Here is a 19,938-nt window from a genome sequence, read left to right as displayed (position 1 = left end):
CAGGAACAAGGCAAGGATATCCATTCTTGTCACTTTTATTCAACAAGTACTGGAAGTCCTAGCCAAAGCAATCAGATGATCAGACATGAAAAGGAATAAAAGGCATCCAATTAAGTAAGGAAGAAATAAAATTTTCATTATTTGCAGGTAAAATGATATTACACATAGAATACTCTAAAGATTATTGAAACACTATTAGAATAAGTGAAATCAATAAAGCCCCAGGATACAAAATTAATACACAAAAATCTATAGATTCTTTTTTCTATACATTAATAATGAACTAGCAGAAGGAAAAATTAAGAGAACAATTCCACTTACAATTCTATCAGAAAATAAAATACCCAGGAGTAAATTAAACTAAGGAGGTAAAGGTAAAAGAAATGTCCTCTGAAAACTCTAAGGCATTGATAAAAGAAATTGAAGAAGATGCAAATAAATGGAAAGACATTCCATGCTCCTGGGTTGGAAGAACAAATATTGTTAAAACATCTATACTAAAATCCAAAGTGAGCTACAGATTCAACACAATCCCCATCAGAATACCAGTACTATTTTTTTATAGAGCGAATAATCCTAAAATTTGTATGGAACCACAAAAGACTCCAAATAACCAAAGCAATCTTAAGAGGAATAGAGCTGGAGTAATTGCAATCCTACATTCTAATCTATACTACAAAGCTATAGTAATCAGGACAGTATGGTACTGGCACAAAAACAGACACATAGATCAATGGAACAGAATAGAGAGCCCAGAAATAAACCCACACATTTATGGTCAATTAATCTATAACAAAGGAGGCAAGAATATATGATGGGAAAAAAGACAATCTCTTCAATAAATAGTGGTGGGAAAACTAGCCAGCTATGTGCAAAATAATGAAACTGGACCACTTTCTAACACCGTACATGACAATAAATTAAAAATGGATTAAAGACCTAAAAGTGATTGCTGAATCTATATAAAGAAAAAATAAAGCATAGACAGTAAATGCTCAGACGACAGTCTTAGTGATATTTTTCTGGATATATCTCCTCAGACAAGGGAAACAAAAGCAAAAATAAACAGTTGGGACTACATCAAAATAAAAAAGGTTTTGCACAGCAAAGGATCCCATCAACAAAATGGAAAGCAGCGTACAGAATGGGAGAAGATATTTGTGAACTACATAACCAATAAGGGGTTAGTATCCAAAAACACGTAATTTATACATATCAACATCAAAGTCAAAACAAAAAACAGTCCAGCTTAAAAACTGGACAGAGGATCTGAATAGACATTGTTCCAAAAAGACTGATACAGATTCATGAAAAGATGCTCAACATCACTCATCACCATGGAAATGCAAATCAAAACCAGAATACGAAATATCAACTCCCACCGGTCAGAATGGCTAAAATCAAGAAATCACAAGTGTTGGCAAGGATGTGGAGAAAGGGGAATGTCCGTGCCCTGCTGGTGGGAATGCCAACTAGAGTGGCCATTGTGGAAAACCGTGTGGAGTTCCTCCAAAAAATTAAAAATAGAAATACCGTGTCGATCCAGTAATTCCACTGTTGAATACTTGCCCAAAGAAAATGACAAAACTATTTGAAAAAGATACATGTATCTCTGTATTTATTGAAGCACCACTTACCAGAACCAAGACACAGAAACAACCTGAGTGTTCACTGATACCATATGGTATATATACTCAATAGAATATTACCTCCCTTTAAAAAAGAATGAAATCGTGCCTTTCAGGACAACATGCATGGACCTAGAGGGTATTAGGCTAAGTGAAATAAGTCAGACACAGAAAAAAAAAATACCATGTGACTTCACTTGTATATGGAGTCTTAAACACAAGACAAATGAGCAAAGAGACACAAATAGAAACAGACTCGTAAATACAGAGAGCTGGTGGTTGCCAGTGGGGAGGGTTTGGAGGGATGGATGAAAGAGGTGAAGGGGATTAAGAGGTACAAACTTCCAGGTATAAAAGAAGTAAGTCACAAGGATGAAAAGTACAGCATAGAGAATGTAGTCAGTAATATTGTAATGACATTGTATAGAGATAGACGATAACTCCACTCATCACGGTAAGCATTTTGTAACATATATAATTGTCAAATCACTATGTTGTACACTGGAAACTAATGTCATGTCCCATGTCACCTGTGCTTTGATTGAAAGTAAAAAAAGAATGGGGGGCCCCCAGGTGGCTTAGTTGGTGAAGCATCTGACTCCTGGTTTCGGCTCAGGTCGTGATCTCAAGGTTGTGAGATTGAGCCCCGTGTGGGGCACCACACTCAGCAGGGAGTCTGCTTATCTCTCTCTCTCTGCCCCTCCCACCTCTATCATGGGTGCACACTTTCTCAGATAAATACATCCTTTTTTTTTTTAAGTAAAAAAATAAAGATCGTCATAAACTTTAAGTACGATTCAGATTATTTTATGTTAGTAACATTCATAGACTTTACATATGGTTTGCCCTTTTTTAACTTGATGTTTTAGAGGCAAAGGAAGAAATCCACTGAAAAAAATGTATGTAGCGATCTAGCATTACGCTCGTTATTGGTGTAATGATATTAACATCTGTTACTGTATGCGGGGCATGGCTAGAACCATTACTTCTCTTATCTTTTACCCTCCTAACACCCAAATAATATGCTATGATCCCTGTTTTCCAATTAAGACAGTTGCAATTCTGAAAAGCTAGTTCTCACAGTCATGTAACCAACAAGGGATCTGTCACATTCTAAAATCCACGTTCTTTTTCCCTCCCTGCGTGACCACACTGTCCCGAACAGTTCCTTATTTTGCAGATTTCCCAGTATTCAAATGTTTGATCAGAGAAATACTAGAGCAGTAATTGGGATCTAATACACCACTGGAAATAGCTTTGCAAAATTGAGAAGGAGAAACTGAGACATTTGAGCCTGATGATGTATTAATGTGAAATGTCACTGTAAAGAAGACAGCCTTTTTTTTTTTTTCTTTTTGAGAGAGAGAAAGAAGAGTGAGCAGGAGGTGGAGGGGTGGAGGTAGAGAGAGGGAATCTTAAGCAGGCTTCTTGACCAGCAGGTAGTCTGACATGGGGCTTGTTCCCACAACCTTGAGATCATGACCTGAGCTGAAACCAAGAGTCAGGTGCTTAACTGACTGAGCCACCCAGGTGCCCAAAGTAGCCTTTTAATTTGTAAATTTTATTATATATTTTTGAGTGTGAAGTACAATTAGGAAAAAATTTTAATTCCAAGAATTTTTTTTATTATGTTATGTTAGTCACCATACAGGACACCATTAGTTTTTGATGTCATGTGCCATGATTCATTGTTTGTGTATAACACCCAGTGCTCCATGCAGTCCGTGCCCCCCCTTAATACCCATCACCAGGCTCACCCGTCTCCCCACCCCCCCTTCTAAATCCCTCAGTTTGTTTTAAAGTGTGAACTAGATGGACTTCATATGTAGCCTGCTACCACTCTAATAGCACGACTTGTGGTGCTTTCCTACAGGTTTTCCTAGACAGACGCCTCACCAAGCAGTCCAGTATTAATTTGGTGAATTTAGCAGGAAGTGAAAGACAGAAATCGTCAGGATCTGAAGGAGACAGACTGAGGGAAGGATCACGAGTTAACTTAAGTTTAACCAATTTAGGAAATGTTATCAGGTAAATAATTGATGCATGGGTATTTATTTCTGCTGTAAAGTTGACCTTAGAAATTTTAAAAAATCAGATTAATCGTAGACCTCGGTTCATGACCCACTGTCATCATTGGCTCATACCTGGTCCTCCTATATATTTTATTTTAAACATATTGTTCTTGTTGTTGTTGTTTAAAGATTTTATTTGTTTGACAGAGAGAAACACAGTGAGAGAGTGAACACAAGCAGGGGGAGCAGGAGAGGGAGAAGGAGGCTTCCCACCGAGCAGGGAGCCTGATGTGCGACTCAATCCCAGGACCCTGGGATCATGACCTGAGCTTAAAGCAGACGCTTAACAACTGAGCCACCCCAGTGCCCCAACGTATTGCTTTTTAATAAAACTAAGAACACCAGTAAAGTCACCCCCAACCCAAGAAAGAGTTATTTCTCCGCTATGCTCTCCTTAGAGGTAGCCGCCATCTTGAATTTTGTTTATCCTCTCTCTGTCCCTCACTCCCTTTCTTCTTTCACCTTTTCTTGTTTTATCACTTGTGACTATTAAGTTTGTGACACTCATTTCTGAAATGTACAAAAAAGGTAAAATATTATAGGTTTTTAGATCTTGTTCTTTTTTAAATGATCAAAGTATAAATTATGTGAAGTACACAAATCTTAAATGTTCAGTTTGGTGAATTTTTATATGTATATATCTACATGATTACCATCAAGCTCAAGATATAGGACATTCCCAAAGCACAGAAAGTTCCCTCGTATCCTCCTCCTAGCTTTTACTCCCACCAAAAGAAACTGACCTTTGCTACTAAAAATTGGTTTTGCCTAAAACTATCTTGATTTTCATCTAAATGTGACCATTTATAAGAGGTCACCCACTTTTGCATCTGGCTTATTTCACTAAGGACTGTGTCTTTGAGACTAAGCCATGTTTCTCATGTAATGTATTCACTCTTTTTCATTGCTATATAGGATTCCATAGCAGAAAATATACCACAATTCATTTATCCCTTCTTCCATTGGTGGACATTTCGTTTGTATCCAGGTTTTGACAATTATAATGTTGCTGTGAATATTCTTGTACATATGCTTTGGGGAAAACAATTTCTTATTCTCCTCAAGGATACATCCGGGAGTAGAATTGCTGGGATTGGCTTTTTCATCCAACATTATCAATAAGTGTCCATGTTATGTGTGGCTTTGGTTAATTTGCCTTCTGTTCTGTCACTAAACATTTTGTCTATGAGACTCCCTATGGTAGTAGAAGCTGTTACTTCTTTTTCATTATGATATAGTATTCCATTGTGGGTATACGCCATGATTTATTCATTTGTTCTCCTGTTGGATTGGCATTTGGTTGTTTCCAGGTTTTGGTTATTTGCTATTATAAACAGTGCTATTATGAACATTCTTGTACAAATCACTGGGCATCAATATATTAAAGTTTCTCTTGAGTACAAAGGACTGAAATTGTTGCATTATTTGTAAGGTGTGTGCAATAACTTTTTTTTTTTTTTTGGCAGTACCTAACTTTTGACAGTGGGGACAGATTATTTTCCAAGTGTTTGGGGCAATTTATACTCCCAGCAGCAATGTATAAAATATCCCACTGAGCCACATCTTTTCTAAGACTTAGTATTTTCACATTTCTTGATATTTTCTGATTAAAAGGTCTACCCATGGTCTGGATATTCCTGGTTATTAGCAAGTTTGAGCAGCATTTGGTATGTTTCCTGGCAATATGTCTTCTCTCAAAATACCTTATGTTTGTCAGTTACTGTCTTTTTATTGATTTTTAGGCATTCTTTACGTATTTCATATTACTCTTTCCTCAGGTATATCATAAATCTTTTCCCAGCAGGTAGTTTGTCTTTTCACTTCAAGGTATCTGTTGATGAGCAGAAATCATGGTAATGGTTTTGTTTTGCATATCTTGTGCCTTGTTAAAGAAAAGTAAAGTCCAAAGGTATCTCCCTACGTTTTGCTTAATTTCCTATCCATCTGGAGTTGATGTCTGTGCATAGTTTAAGATAGGCATCCTTTTCATTATTTTTTCCTTACAGATTACCAATTTTTCCAGTTACACTTGTTGAACAGTCCCTCCTTTCCTTGGTGGATTTCCTGTGCTACCTCTGTCATAGACCAAAATTCTATATATTTTATTTAACTTTTTAATATGTTCAACTGGTCAAAGTCTAAATATTAATAAATGCTTCATCCTCTTCCTGGATAATACAAGGATCTCCAGCCTACATTTGTGATCGTTGTTATGTATGTTAATTCTATTCTTTAACCCCAAAGACATTACTATTTCTATTTTACAGTGTTCACTCTTTAAATTACTCATGCCTTCTTAAACCTCAGAGCTGCTAAGATCAGTTTCCTCCCGGTGGAAGAATATTCTATAGAATTTCCTTCAGTGATCACCTGCTGATGGCAAATTCTGGTTTTGTTGAAATGTGTTTATTTCACCTCATTCTTGAAAGGTAATTTTGCTGGGTATACAATTCCAGATGTGCAGTATTTTCTTTCAGCTCATTAAGGCTGCAATTTCCTGTTTTCTGCTGGTGGTCTAATGGCTATTTCCTTGAAGAAAATCAATCTTTCCCCTTAGCTACCTTTAAGCTCTTTTGTTTTGATGTTCTCCAATTTCATTATGTTGCACCTGAGTGTGTATTTATTTATTCTGCTTGGAATTCCCTGGCTTCCATAGCTCTGTAGATCAGTGATTTTCATCAGGACTGGAAAGCTCTCAGCCAGTACTTCTCATGCACTGTCTGTGCCCATTTATTTTCTCTCTTCTCTTCTGGAACTTCGATCAGACCATTTAAATCTTCTCACCTGTCCTCCAAGACTCTTAACCTTCCTCAATTGTTTGCTATCTCCGGGTGTCTCTGGGCTGCAATACAGTTCATCTCTTTTGAACTATCTAGTTCACTAATTCCAATTATAGCAGTATCTAACTTGCTGTTAAACCTGTCCATTGTATTTTTCATTTCAGTTACTGTATTTCCTTCTTCCTAGCAGATCATTTTGTTTCTTTCCCCAGTCTGCTAGATTCTCTCTATAAATTCCTTGTCACTGTTGGTGATTATAATTTCCCATTGATAGGATTGCCTCCCTTCTCCTCCCCACTCTGGTCAGGGACAACACTGCAGTGTCTGCAGTTCCCTGGAGTGGGGTGGGGACTGGCACATTTGCTTATTCACACTTTCTCTGGTGCCTTGTCATATGGGGGTCCTAACTTTATGGGCTCTTCTGAGGGCAGAATGAGAGAAAAGCAAGAAGAGGACTTAGCCCCTTTCCCCATTCTGGTCTTTACACCTCTAGCTGGTGCCCTCTTCCTCAGGCTGAAGCTCTTCTTTATACACAGATTTACAACAGCCTGCAGGTTCCTCAGGTTTTCCTCACAAGATTTAGCATGTCTGCTCCTCAGATCTAGGCTTCCCTGTCTGTCACGGTCTCTCTGTCAGGGTTGAGCTCAGAGAGGGAGCTGGTGGCCCATGTGGGTCACCATCTTGCTGCAACATCATCGTACAGAAGGTGTCTCAACTAGTGGACATTATTTAGTCATGGCTCAGGTTTATGGGGTCAAATACGGGATCGGACAGGTGTTTCTGACTTATTCCCGGGGAGACAGATTTCTTCTTGACCTATTTTTTTTTTAAATCTGTTCTTTTGTATTTCCTTTTTCATTCAGTGCCTTGGCTGACACCGCCATGGGGAAGAGAGTTTTGCACGTTCCCTACAGAGACTCCGTCCTGACCAAACTTCTCCAGCCAGCTCTGGGCGGGAACAGTAGAACCGCTTTGGTAAAGTGACTTTCTTGCAGCGTGTGAGACTGACGTGGTGGTTGCTGTTGTCCTCACTGTTTCTGTCACAATTACGCTCTGTGTACTATGACGTCACACTTTGCATATACGTAACACATTCTTCCCTCGCTCATGACTCCTGGAACTCTTTCTACTGCAATGTTCAAATATTGCTCGTTTTTGTTTTTTATTCATTCTCTTCTGTAGTTTTCAGGTTCTCTACATGGAACATTACTATTATTATCCAGAAGAAACATATGAGTTTTCAAATCACACTGAGACGGTTGTACTATTCTAAATTGGGGGTCATTTCAGGGCAGGACTAGAAGTTTGTCTGACCATGTGTGACCATGTGACACAAGGCAGGTGTTTAAGCTGGAGAGGAGCTGAACTGTGTCACCTTAGCAGAGACTCCAGAGTCTTCCTAATGAATGCTGGCCAAGTGGGTACAATGGAGATGTGTTGTGTTAAAATTGGGATTCTCTGCCATTTGGCTCCAGGTGTGGGAAGGAACAAAGCCAGAGGCCAACTCTGCCTGCCTCCTGCCTGCTGTCCCGGTTGGGAGAGAAATGCTCACTGCCCGGCCGGTTCTGTGCACACTGTCCCAAATTCACAGCAGAAGACATCTTTGTTCTCTATCACTGAGCCTTGCCTAAGCGTTTAAAAATATTGTAACGTTTTTCCGGCTATCTATCTGCCCGTGGGCCTCAATGGGAACATCCCCCAAGAACCTGGAATTTAAAAAGGTCCCGTAAGATGCTCAGAACGTTAGACTACAAAGTCAAGTGCAACGGGTATGAGCCGGTGTGTGCAAACACTGGTGGACTTGCGGGTCTGTGGGGCAAGGTCCTGACTCAGGTGCTACGACGCTTTAACAGAGGTAGACCTGGTCGGGAGGAGGTTGGAGGTTCCTCAAAGAGCACCTGCAAAGCCAACATCCAGCCGCTCGGTCCTCTGTGCTCCGATCCTATTTCTGGCACAAGTATCTTCACATTTCCTTTGCTTTATTTCTACAGTGGATCTACTAACTCTATTCCCTCGACAGTGTTGCTGTGTGTTGGGAATACGTATCCTGCGTTTGTGGTGTATCTGAGGTGTCCGTGAGCTGCCTGTGTTGTGTGTGTGTGTGTGTGTGTATGTTGGGGGGTACATGTGAGGTCAACATAGGCTGTAAATGTGGGTTGCGTGTGTTTTCCAAGTTGCAAAGCTCGAGCAATAGTGTAAATCACAAGATATTCTATGAACGTTAGCCACTACAACAGACCCCTCTAAAACTGCTCAGGCTGAGACGCCTTTCTTTACAGATCGCAGCCATAAGCCCGGCTGACCTCTGCTACGAAGAAACTTTGTCCACACTAAGATACGCAGAAAGGTACGTGTATGAGTGTCTACTATCCCTTGTGGCTCCTGGTTCTGAATATGCCAGATTCTTCCAGTACCCTTGCACCCAATGGGTTGGCAGCTGGGGAAGAGGTCTGGGAGGAAGCAGGACAGAATGCTTCCTGGGGGACCCGGGGCCCCCCTGAGCCTGTCACTTGGTCGCTCCAGCTCTGCCTGGGAGAGGCATGGGGGCTCCAAACAATGGAGATGGATTGATGCCAATCCTGATGTGATTGACATCGGTCTCCCTGTATTTTCCCGCCGAGCGGCATGGCCATTCACACATTTCTCCCCTTGTCATGTGGCTCACAGGGAGCACAGAGAAAGGCAGCAGGGGCTCTTATGCTAATAACATGGGAGGCCCGGCTTTCCCCTGGGCTGGTTCTCATATCTCCAGGCCCCACGCATACGGATGATCCTCTCAGAGTAGATGGTCACTGGCATCTCCCCCTGGGGAGGAGCCATCATCACCGGGTTCCTTCTGTCCAGCAGGGCCGGGGAGCAAGTCTACACCCTTAGCCTGGGCAGGAGGCTGCGGCCCAGACAGGTTCCCGCTTTTTGAGGCAGGCAATCTGGATCCTGCTTCTCCAGACCCTTTTAAGAAAGATGAGGGTACGGGGCAAGGGAGCCTCTAAGTAGCAGCCCTCCTCCACTTTTGCGTGGCAGACACTGAGAAGCCCCCACCGAGACCCACCTGTCAGGTTCAGACGGGACCTTGGGATTCTGGGCCTCCCACCCCTCAGCGGCATCCCCTATGGAGTGAGGTGATTTCTCATCAGAGTCGGGGTGAAGAACCCAAGAGATCAGACATGAGCCATGCCTGACACAGGGCAGCTGCTCAAAACCGCAGTTGTCACTGCCCCACCCAGTAGTGGCCCCTTGTCAGGAGGGAGGCTTGCATTGCAAGGACACAGACTAGCGTCTCCCTTCACGGAGCAGCAACCTAGAGACCGTGTCACACCGTTAGATGTTTCTTCCAGCATCTGCACCGCGAGCTCACATCTTTGGGTCGACTTTGTCTCTCCGCTCACCAGATGCAAATCTGTTGCCAGCAGATTTCACACAAGAGACGATGTGATGCGGAGGAAGGAGAAAACAGTAGCTGAAAGTCCTGGGCTCACAGCCTGGCTCAGCCATGGGGCCATGGGCCTTGGGGGCCAAGCCTTAGAGATCCTTCCCTTCCTCACTGAAAGAAGTAAGGTGACCATAGTTAGCTGCTCAAAGCCCAGGATCTGCAGTCAAGCTTGAATTTCAGACGCAGAGCGAGTCAGGAATGTGTTAGCTCTGCCCATTTCTGGCCGGTGCCCTGCAAAGTGGCCCAGGGCCTCAGTGTGTGTTCTTCTTTGCACACGGAAGGGCTAAAAAGATCCAGAATAAAGCTGTGGTCAACACCTCGATGCTGATGAGAGAGTCAAAGGCAGAGAACAGCAAAGCACTGCTTGCACACAGAAATTCCAGGACGGCAGGTAAACTGAGTCTGGGTCCAGGCCAGCAGCAGGAAGGCGGGGAGCAGGACGGAGGGAGGGACCGGCTGCAGGCTCAGCATGGGGCTTGGGGTGGGGGGACACCTGCTTGGAATCGCTGGAGCCCTAGCCCAGGGCAGCCTCCAGGGACATTTTGGCCGTGGCCCTGGGGAAACACACTTTATTTTGAGGCAAATGCAGATTCACATGAAATTGTAAGAAATAAAGGGCCCTGCCCTTCCTGGAGGGTCATTTTCAGCCTCATTTTTTTTTTTTTAGATTTTTTTTTTATTTATTATTTATTTGACAGGCAGAGAGGCAGGCAGAGAGAGAGGAAGGGAAGCAGGCTTGCTGCTGAGCAGAGAGCCTGATGTGGGGCTCGATCCCAGGACCCTGGGATCATGACCTGAGCTGAAGGCAGAGGCTTTAACCCACTGAGCCACCCAGGCGCCCCTTCAGCCTCATTTTTATTGCCATCTTTGTTCTGAAGCCATGGTTTCTCCCGAGACTACTCTTTCCTTCCCAGAATTGCACGGCGGCCATCTGACGTTGATTCTACTGATGGCCTCGTGCAGTTAAATGATGTTCGACTCTCCAGAAACCTTAGTGGCAGCACCCCGACCAGCACCAGCAATCCCTGGGAGCAGCAGAAACACTCACGGCGCCCCAGCTGGTTTTTAGTTTTTCTGCTCCTCGCCTTTGGTATTGCACATCTGTTGCTGAAATGCCTCCTCCCCTTCCAGAGTGGCCGCACTGTCTGCTGGCCGAACAGGGTCCCAGGCCGCAGACGGGCCAGCCGACCTGGGCACGCCGGCTGCAGCAGGCTCGGGAAGAGTGGCAGCAGCCGTACCTGGCCATCGCCCAGGTGAGCCTCCCTGCCTCCTCCTGCGGAGGCCGGCCCCTGGCGGGGACCCTCACCCCGTTCCCAGATGCGCACGTCCGCCTGGGCAGCGTGCTCAGGTGGATGATAAGGGGGGCTTCTGCTTCCAGTGAGTGTGTAGTACGGGAGATGTGCCAGTGACTTACATTTATGCTGTGGGCAGGGACGAGAGACAAGCCAAGAGGGTTGATGAGTGAGGCTGAGGGTAGATCCAAGGCTGCCCATAATTAGTTTGCGGAGAATCTGAGGACCACGAACTGTCTTATGGGGACGTTATGATGCCCTGAACCCAGGTGTCTAGCGTGGCATTCGCTGCCGGTATCAGATCCTAAGTGGGCTGTCATGTGACTTTCACACGTGGGTCAGGGAGATGCCCGCTCAGTCCCCCATCCACGGCACACTCCCGCCATGACCTGGACCCCAAAGTCACAGGCTCTGCATGAACCCCAAGTCAGGGGCTAGGCACAGAGCTCTTGGGGAGAGGTGGCGTAAGCCCGGCCGGCCTTCCAAAAGGCTCGTGAAGCCCGGAATAGAGGTGAGCCTCGGGCTCAGGGAGCACAGTTGGGGTGGGGGGGGGAGGTCTGCAGCCCTGGGAGGCCAGGCCGAGTTAGGGCCCAAGGGTTCCAGAGGTGCGGACAGTAACAACAGAAAAGGATCTGGCCCTCCTTACTCTCTATCAGAATTTCAAGATTTAAAAGTTTTCCTTGTGCCTTCACGGCACAGTCCAGGTCTATCGATCCTCTAGAAGGCCAAGACCGATCAGTACTGCACTCAGGGATGAAATGCGTTCAGGTGACCAGGAGAGAGTCCTACAGCTGTCACATTTGTCATCAACATCCGATGACCAGTAGGAGGAGCGTGGGATGTAGGGGAACAGGCTTAGCGGAGGCCTGGGGCCTGGAGATGGCAGGGGGTGCGGTGTGGGGGGAGGGGCGCAGGGCAGGAAGGAGAGGTCAGGGTGGAAGGGGCCCAAGCGGGGCAGCCAGGAAAGGGGGAACAGAGCTGGGGACTGGCTACACTTTGCAACAGTCCTGTCCAGATGAACTCAGCCCCTGACGACTGACCTGCCAAGGGTCTCACCCCTGCTCAGCCGAGCCCCCAGCCTCCCTCGTCTGGATTCGCTTTACTGGGCGATTTGACGGGATGCACGGACCACGGGCTTTGGGAGCAAGCGGATAGGACAGGAATGCTACTCTCTCCTGAGCGTGCGAGCCCTGGGACCTCTCCGTGTCTCCTCCAGGAGCGGCAGATGACTGAGACCTTCCCTCACCTCCTCAACGTCAACGAGGACCCACAGCTCACGGGCGTTCTCAAGTTCTTCATTCAGACTGGTACTCACCACCGCCTCCCCCCACCCCGACTCCCTCTGCACCTGCCTCTGCTTCTTGCTTCACGAGCACGTTTCTTTCCTTCGGAATCTCTCTTTTTGCGGTAAATACACGCAACACAGAGCTCCCCATGCTGACCGTTCTTAAGTAGTTCAGGGACATTGGTGCATTCACAGTGATCTGCATCTATTGCCCCCGACCGGTCTCCAGAACCTTTCCTCTCCCCAAACCGAAACACTGTCCCCAGTCAACAACTCTCAGCGCCCCTGCCCCAGCCCCTGCACTTATGACTACTCTAGGCCCCCCGTGTAATTGCAATTGTACCATCTCTGTCATTCTGTGACTGGTATGTCTCACTTAGCATAATGTCCTTGAGGTTCATTTTTTATTGTAGCAGGTGTCAGATCTCCTTCCCTCCCTTTTAAGGCTAATAGTCCATTATATGTGTAGACCACATTTTTTTTTTAATCTATTCAAACTTTGGAAAATGGCATCGGTTTCATAATAATGTCTGGCTTTCCACACCCTGGCCCTATGCGCACCCCAGGACAGGAGGGGGATCACGCAGGATGGAAGTGGGGGGCAGCCCCCCAGGAGGGTCAGAGTGGTGCTCTGGGCTCTGTCCAGGGGTCAGTGACAGGACAGAGACAGAATGTCACAGACCAGGACCTGGAAACCAGGCTTCAGCCCATCTCCCAAGGCCCAGACGCAATAGTTTCTTCCCCCAGAATTCCTACCAGTGAGGTGGAATTTGAAAAAAGTTAGGAATATCTCCCAAAAAGGGCAGAAGGTAAAACAATTATCCTAAGGCAGCATGGTGTGCAAGGACTTCTGACTGAAAATCCTAGTGGTAAAATCCCCTTGCACGATCCTCTAGGAGATGAAATGGCGTGGCCCAATGTGCGACACGATCCTCCATCAAGGTCAAATCCTAACACACCGACAGACCAATTATCCTCATTCTTTTCAAGGCTCATGTGACGCTGGTCGGGCTCCATCAAATGCCATCCTTCTTCAGGGCTTGGGGTAAGTCTACAAGAGCCATCTTTGCCCAGCAGGCAAGAGCTGTGACCAGTCAGCCCACAGGAGAGTCTCAATGTTGGTCTGGTCATCGCCGGGTCAGGCCACAGAGCCAGCCGGACCACCCCAAACAAGAAAGTGCCAGACTGTCCTTGGGATCCACTCCAGGGCTTCGGGAAGAAAGCCTCGTAAGGGCTTTCAAGCTCTCACTGAAATCCCTGCTGCTGCCCTCTGCTTGTCTCCTCAGTTCTGTTGTGGGGAGTTAAGAGGAAGACCTGTGGCCAGGCGCTGTATAAGAATTTTGCACGAGGGGACCCACGTAGATGATGCCCACCTCCAGTGGCTCACATCTTTTCTGGTCTTACCCACCAAAGCGACAGCACCCCAGATCCCTGTGCTCAGAGCCCTCACCAACTGGGCTGAGAGCAAGCCCAGCCTTTGAGGTGATCACCTCTAAAAAGGGAGGCCCCACTGTCCCCTATGGCAGTCCCTGTGGCCTGCCCTCTGTGGCCTACCCACGGATTTCCAGCCAGGAGGCTCCATCAGCTCTTACATACCTCAGCCCTCCCGAGCCAAAGTGCAGGGAGAGTAGGAGAGGGGGCCTGTGCAGACCCTGCCCCGCCAGCCTCCAGGTCCCTTTTCCTGACTCATCTGGGGGACCCCCCCGGCGGCCTTTGCAGGTCTATAAATGGCCAAACTCCAGATGATCTGAGGTTAGAACCTTTCCCACAGGACCCCTGGGCTCCGAGCAAACAAGAAATATGAATGTGCATGTGTCTCGACACCCAGAATGTTCCATGACAACAAAAGAGTCTAGGAGCATTCTAGAACAGTTAAGCTGGCCATTCACGGCACACAAATAATATCTTAGGGGCAGCCAGTCCGATACCTCTGACATTGTTCCCCAAGTCTTTAGCTGGGTTTGCATAATAAGACCCAGAAATGGATCTAAAGTTCTCTGGGGTATGTGAATTATTTTCAGTCATTATTAGTCACCTGCCCCAGCATCCCCTCAAAAACATCTTTGCCACCAGAGGTCTTACTGAAGCAGGAAAGAGGGCAAACAACCAGAAATGTTCGCTAAAGTCATCACTGTTGTGGCTCCTTTGACAAACTCTTGTCTTTTTAGAATTTCAGATAAACACGCTTCCTTCACCAATCTGGATGGGACAGTGATGGTCACACCACACGGCAAATGCAAAGTTGTCGTTAATGGGGTGCCCATCATGACCAAGACGAAGCTGCAGCACCTGGTAACCCTTCCTGCCTGGTCACAGAATTCCCTAAGTCCCACCTGCGAGCTAGGAGAGGAGGATCTCGACAGGTTCCTCCCCACTCCCGCTGTGGTGGGGCTGGGCACCAACCACCCCATGTCCTTCTGCTACAGTGTCATGATGGACGTGGTCATGGCTTGGGGTTGGGAGATCTGATAGTAACTCGCTGTGTGTTCTTGGGCAAATCACTTTGCTTCTCTGGACTTCATCTATAAAACAGAAAGGAGCGAACTAAAAGTTCATCAAGACGCTTCCCAGCTCTAACGTTTTATGACATCTTAGACTTCTTAAAAAACCTGCCACAGGGAGGGACTGCAGCACCTCACAGAGCCTGGGCCTTCCGTCTCCGCCCCATGCCTCAGCCGGAGTCCCCAGCACCACAGGGACCCTCTCCAGCCTCCCTGTGACCCAATCCCCTCTTCAACCCATTCCTCACACCGTAGCCACAGAGAACCTTCTAGACAAGCTATTGGACCACGCCATCCTGGAAATCCTCGGTGACCACACTTTCGGACACCTGTGTGAGCCGCCCCATCTCCCCGCCTCCTCCAGTCTCACTGCTCTGCACGAAGGTCACGCTGACCTTCTCTTGATTCTTTGGAACATCCCAGGCTCTGTTTGACAGCAGCCTTCCCTGCCTTGCTGAAACTTACCGCCCCTGACCTCTTAGCTTAAATAGTGCACCTTGGGAGAGGACCGCTCTGATCCCTGGTACATGGTAGGTCCCCTCGCCCTTCTGCAGAAGCACCCCCTTTCATTCAAGCCTCTTTCTCAGGCTGTTACACTATTCGTCTGTAAAGTCTTAGAGGGGAGGACCCAGCTCTGTTTGGTCCCCACTGGGATCCCCGGGTCAGAGCTGGGTGTGGGATACAGAAGTAATAAATGAAAGCACGCACACAAAACCGAGACGCCAACCTCTTCCTCCCCGTTCATGGGTCTCTTCACTCTCTGCGGAACTCGTGAAGGTCTTGTGATTTAACACAGCCAGACTGGGCTTGGGGCCTTGGCTTCCCCTGGAGCAGGCTGATCCCGCACCCCTGGTCTCCACCCTTCTCCCCCTGAGCCACATTTCTCCTCCCCAGGACCGCCTTATCTTGGGATCCAACAGCGCCTACCTCTACATTGGGTTTCCTTCAGAGCGAGGCAGTGAAGACTTGAGCAGGTTTGACTATGACTTCTTCCAGCTGGAGAGAGCGGCTGCAGAGGGAGTGAGTGTGGATAAGCTCGGTGAGCAACCCCGGGCCCTGCCTTCTAGCATCTTCCGTGCACTGATGGGAAAGCAACTGCTTTCCTATGCACTCTCCTGCCTCCCTTAATAATCATTTACTGTTTCAAAGTGCAATGTTTGGAACGTTCAAATAGGATTTCCATATACGTGCAGAAAGAGGGCATGTCTAATATTTAATTCGTTAAACTGCTTCTTTAATAAATGGAGTAGGGAGGAGACGGGTATATCCCACTGGCCCTTGAACAACATGAGTTTGGAAGGCATGGGCCCACATACATGTGGATTTTTTTTTTTTTAATGCAGCATAGTTCTGTAAATGTACTTTCTTCTTCTTTAGGATTTTCTTCTCTCTAGCATACTTTATTGTAAGAACACAGGATTGTTGTAAGAATACATAGAACAGACAAAATACATGTTAATCAACTGCTCACTGCTGAGTCTTCTGGCCAAAAATAGGCTACTAGTAGTACGTTTTGGGGGGGGGTCAAAAGTGGATTTTTTACTCTAAAGGGGGGTCAGGACCCCAATCAATAGTTCAGTGAATGGACACTGGGACATCCCCCTAGGGGACCAGAATCCCTACACAAGGCTCTGCTAGGACATTTAAAGGACAGTCATTCCTTTAGCCTTATTTCCGCGTTCCAGAGGTTTTTCTCCAGTTTCCCCTGCTTTCCCCCAAGCGCCGTGTGGCTCTCAGACACAATTCCCACTGTCTTGTGGCCAGTCCACCTGTCCTCAGCGGCTGGATGTGCTCTGCCCCCCTACCCTGGAGCCTCTTGCCTCAGCAGGGAAACTGTGTGGGAGATTCTCAATTTTGAAGCAATTTCTCGAGACATACAGAAAAATTTCAAGAGTTGTGTGTAGGACTCTCATACACCCCTGAGCTCCTGTGTCAAAATTTACTACACTTGCTTTATCATATATCTGTGTATGTGTGTATATACGTAAATAAGTGTGTGTGTATATATATATATCATCTTTAAATGTATATATAGATATGTTTTTTTCCAAATAATTTGAGATTAAGTTGCATTATGGACTTGACACATGTTTAACTAATTGTTTGTGTCAATAGTGTCCTTTATAACAACAACAAGTTCAAGACCAACATATAAGACCACATTCAGTGGTCATGTCTCTCTAGTCTCCTTAAACCTCGTAAAGGTCTTTGTCTTTCATGACCTTGACATTTTTAAAGAGTAAAGACCTGTTATTTCATATAATGCTCCTTAATTCATCTTTTTGGTGGCTGCCCAGTTTCTCCACTGTGAAGTTACTACCTTTTTTATTAATATTTTATGAGGAGAGGCTTTGAGATGTAGACACCCTACACCTTGTCATACCTTCCTCCACTAGTTTTATTGTCCTTTGGTCATTCTTGCTCAGATTATGATGATGATTTTTGTCAAATGGTGCATCTCTAGCTCCACACTTTCTTCTCCATTTATTTGAAAAAAATCTGCCACAGTCTCTCTTTGTTTATTCACTCATCTATGTCAATATGAACTCACAGAATCTAGTTTTACGCAATGGGTTTTATTCTGTTGCTTTCAGGGTCTGTTTTGATGAGCAAACCATCCTAGATATGGCCCTAAGCGGATTTCCATGTCTTCGTGACATGTCCCCATCCTTCTTTGAACACTAAAAATAGCCTCCTTTCTGGCAGAAGAACACGTTCCAGGTTCATCTGCAGACTCTCAGTCCCAGCATCCTGACTCCTTCTGGTTGAGAATAGCATTTATAAATCAAGATCTGGGGCCAGGTGTGCAGACCGCTGTATCGATAAATGAATATATCTCTATGGACAGACAGATGTACATCTCCTTCAGACATACAGATAGCTTGGTCTATACCCATAAAACCATGAGTTCCTAGTGATGAATTCCATCTTCAAATCCCCAGGGGTTAGTCTAGTTTTCCCTTGGTGCAGAAAACTTCTAATATAATATTTATGTCCCATTTTTCTCCATCTGTCCTCTGGATTCTATCCCCTGGAGCAGAGGGAGAGGGAGAAGCAGACTCCACAATGAGCAGGGAGCTCCACACGGGGCTCGATCTCAGCACCCTGAGATCATGACCAGAGCCAAAGGCAGATGCTTAACTAACTGAGCCACCCAGACACACCCCCACCCCAGCACCTTCTTAAGCATTTGTCCCTGCAGAGTCCCTTCCCCTGCACCATCAAATGCTCTCTGTGGGTCATTCCCATCACACAAACATGCTCCACTACCTTCCACCATAAAAATAAACAAAACCCTACCTTGACCCACATCCCCCTTTAGCTACCGCCATATTGTTTTTTGTTCCCTTCGATAGAAAACTAGTCAGCTATTTCCACTTTCTCATCTCCCATGCATGCCTTGGCCTCCTACAGGCTCGCCTCCATCCCGACCAATCCTAGACGCTGTGTACTCTGTGTTCTAGATCTGTAGGCACCTGTCCACACCTATCTCACTGTGGTCTTGGCAATGTTTTACACCATTGAGTATGCTCCCCTGTGAACTATTTTCCTCTTGGAACAATATGCCCTCTTCGTTTCCTTCCAGGCTGGTTCTTCCACATCCCCTTTCCTGGCTCCCCCTCATCTGAGCCATGTTGTGCTTGGACCTTGGGACTCTTCTCCAGATGGGTGCTCCCCAGGTCCTCATCCCGCCTCTAGCAGTGCTCAGCGCCATCTTATGGAAATGATCCTCAGCAGCTCTGCTCCTTGCTATCTACTCGCTCTCTCCTTGGTATCTTCATCCAGCTGCCTTCTCAATACCACCGCCTGCATGTCCCACGGACGTCTCAACCACTCACTGCACCTTATTTTCATACCCAGGATTTAACACATTGCGAATTGCTCAAGCCCCAAACCTAGGCCTCCTCCCTTCCCTCACTTCCCCAAAGTCTACCTTTCTTCCATCTGCTTGCGCTACCATTTCTTTGGGAGCTACCGACTTCTCTTGCCTGTTACTCTCAGGCTGAAAAATATTCATCAACTTCTCAGTGTAAGAATAAAATCCAAACTCCTTACCATGGCTTTGAAGGCCCTATATAGTCCACCACAACCTTATCTCAGACCACTCTCTCGTTACCTCGCTTTGAAACTCCCTGGTCTCTTTGCTGCTACCTGGAGGACACACCAAGCCCTGTTCTGCCTCAGGGCCTTTGCACTTGTTGTTTTGTTTTTCCTTGCTGCTTTGGCTCATTCTCAGCTTTCAACTCAGCTGAAATCTTACCTTTCAGATAGATCTTCCCCCTTTCTTGGTCTCATCTAGTTACTCTCTTACGTAACTCTATCTCCTTCCTAATATTTATCACATTTAAATTTTTACTTACTGCTTTACTTATCTATATATCCGTGTGAGACTCTCAGCTCTAACTGGGATTTTTTTCTCTTGTTCATCCATTCATTTGTATCTTCCTTCATTCAATAAATATTAGCTGAGCTCCTACTATGTGCTAGATGTGCTTCTTAGTCCTAGGGATCCTGTCCTGCTAGAGAAAACCCAGCCCTGGGTTTCTGAGTAAGATATTCCTTCTGCTCCCAACCTGCCTGCCACCCCCCAGCAATAATCTGGGATTCCGCGAAGTCAAGAGCATTCGAAGCTCTGATGGTGTACTTCCTTGTGTCAGGGAGGCTCCAGATCACCTTCCCGTCTCCCACACCCAGGCCCAGGGTGGCTTTGCTCAGGGCTCTCCTGGACCCTGGGCAAACTGGCCCTCCACGGAGGGCTTTGTGCTACGCTGGGCCCCCAGGCGGAGGAGCAGCTCATACATGCCAGGCCGACCCTTTCCTAGAGCACACAAGCTTGCCTGAAAACCACGGATGGGGGGCATAAAAGATGCACCGACATGCATGTCGGTCTCTCCCTTCTCCCTAAGCCAGAGTATATGCCTCTGAATTTTAGCAAAATAAACAGATGTG

The 19,938-nt window shown here is 46.2% G+C and overlaps 1 protein-coding gene across 1 annotated transcript in view; it reads left to right on the top strand.

Annotated features, from left to right (window-relative positions):
- The window catches only part of LOC111150639 (kinesin-like protein KIF28P), a 66,269-nt gene that overhangs the window by 33,964 nt on the left and 12,367 nt on the right, over positions 1–19,938 (top strand). Inside the window, exons 7-15 of the mRNA XM_022508126.1 lie at positions 3,502–3,656; positions 7,344–7,455; positions 8,760–8,827; positions 10,192–10,301; positions 11,042–11,163; positions 12,419–12,509; positions 13,478–13,532; positions 14,656–14,779; positions 15,883–16,027. Of these exons, the coding sequence (XP_022363834.1) occupies positions 3,502–3,656; positions 7,344–7,455; positions 8,760–8,827; positions 10,192–10,301; positions 11,042–11,163; positions 12,419–12,509; positions 13,478–13,532; positions 14,656–14,779; positions 15,883–16,027 (982 nt within the window). The remainder of the gene's footprint in view (positions 1–3,501; positions 3,657–7,343; positions 7,456–8,759; positions 8,828–10,191; positions 10,302–11,041; positions 11,164–12,418; positions 12,510–13,477; positions 13,533–14,655; positions 14,780–15,882; positions 16,028–19,938) is intronic.

This window comes from Enhydra lutris, unplaced genomic scaffold (assembly GCF_002288905.1).
Source record: "Enhydra lutris kenyoni isolate GAN:26980312 unplaced genomic scaffold, ASM228890v2 scaffoldscaffold24, whole genome shotgun sequence".
Lineage (NCBI taxonomy): Eukaryota > Metazoa > Chordata > Mammalia > Carnivora > Mustelidae > Enhydra > Enhydra lutris.
The sequence above is the reverse complement of the archived record's forward strand: the minus strand, read 5'-3'. Positions and strand labels throughout refer to the sequence as shown.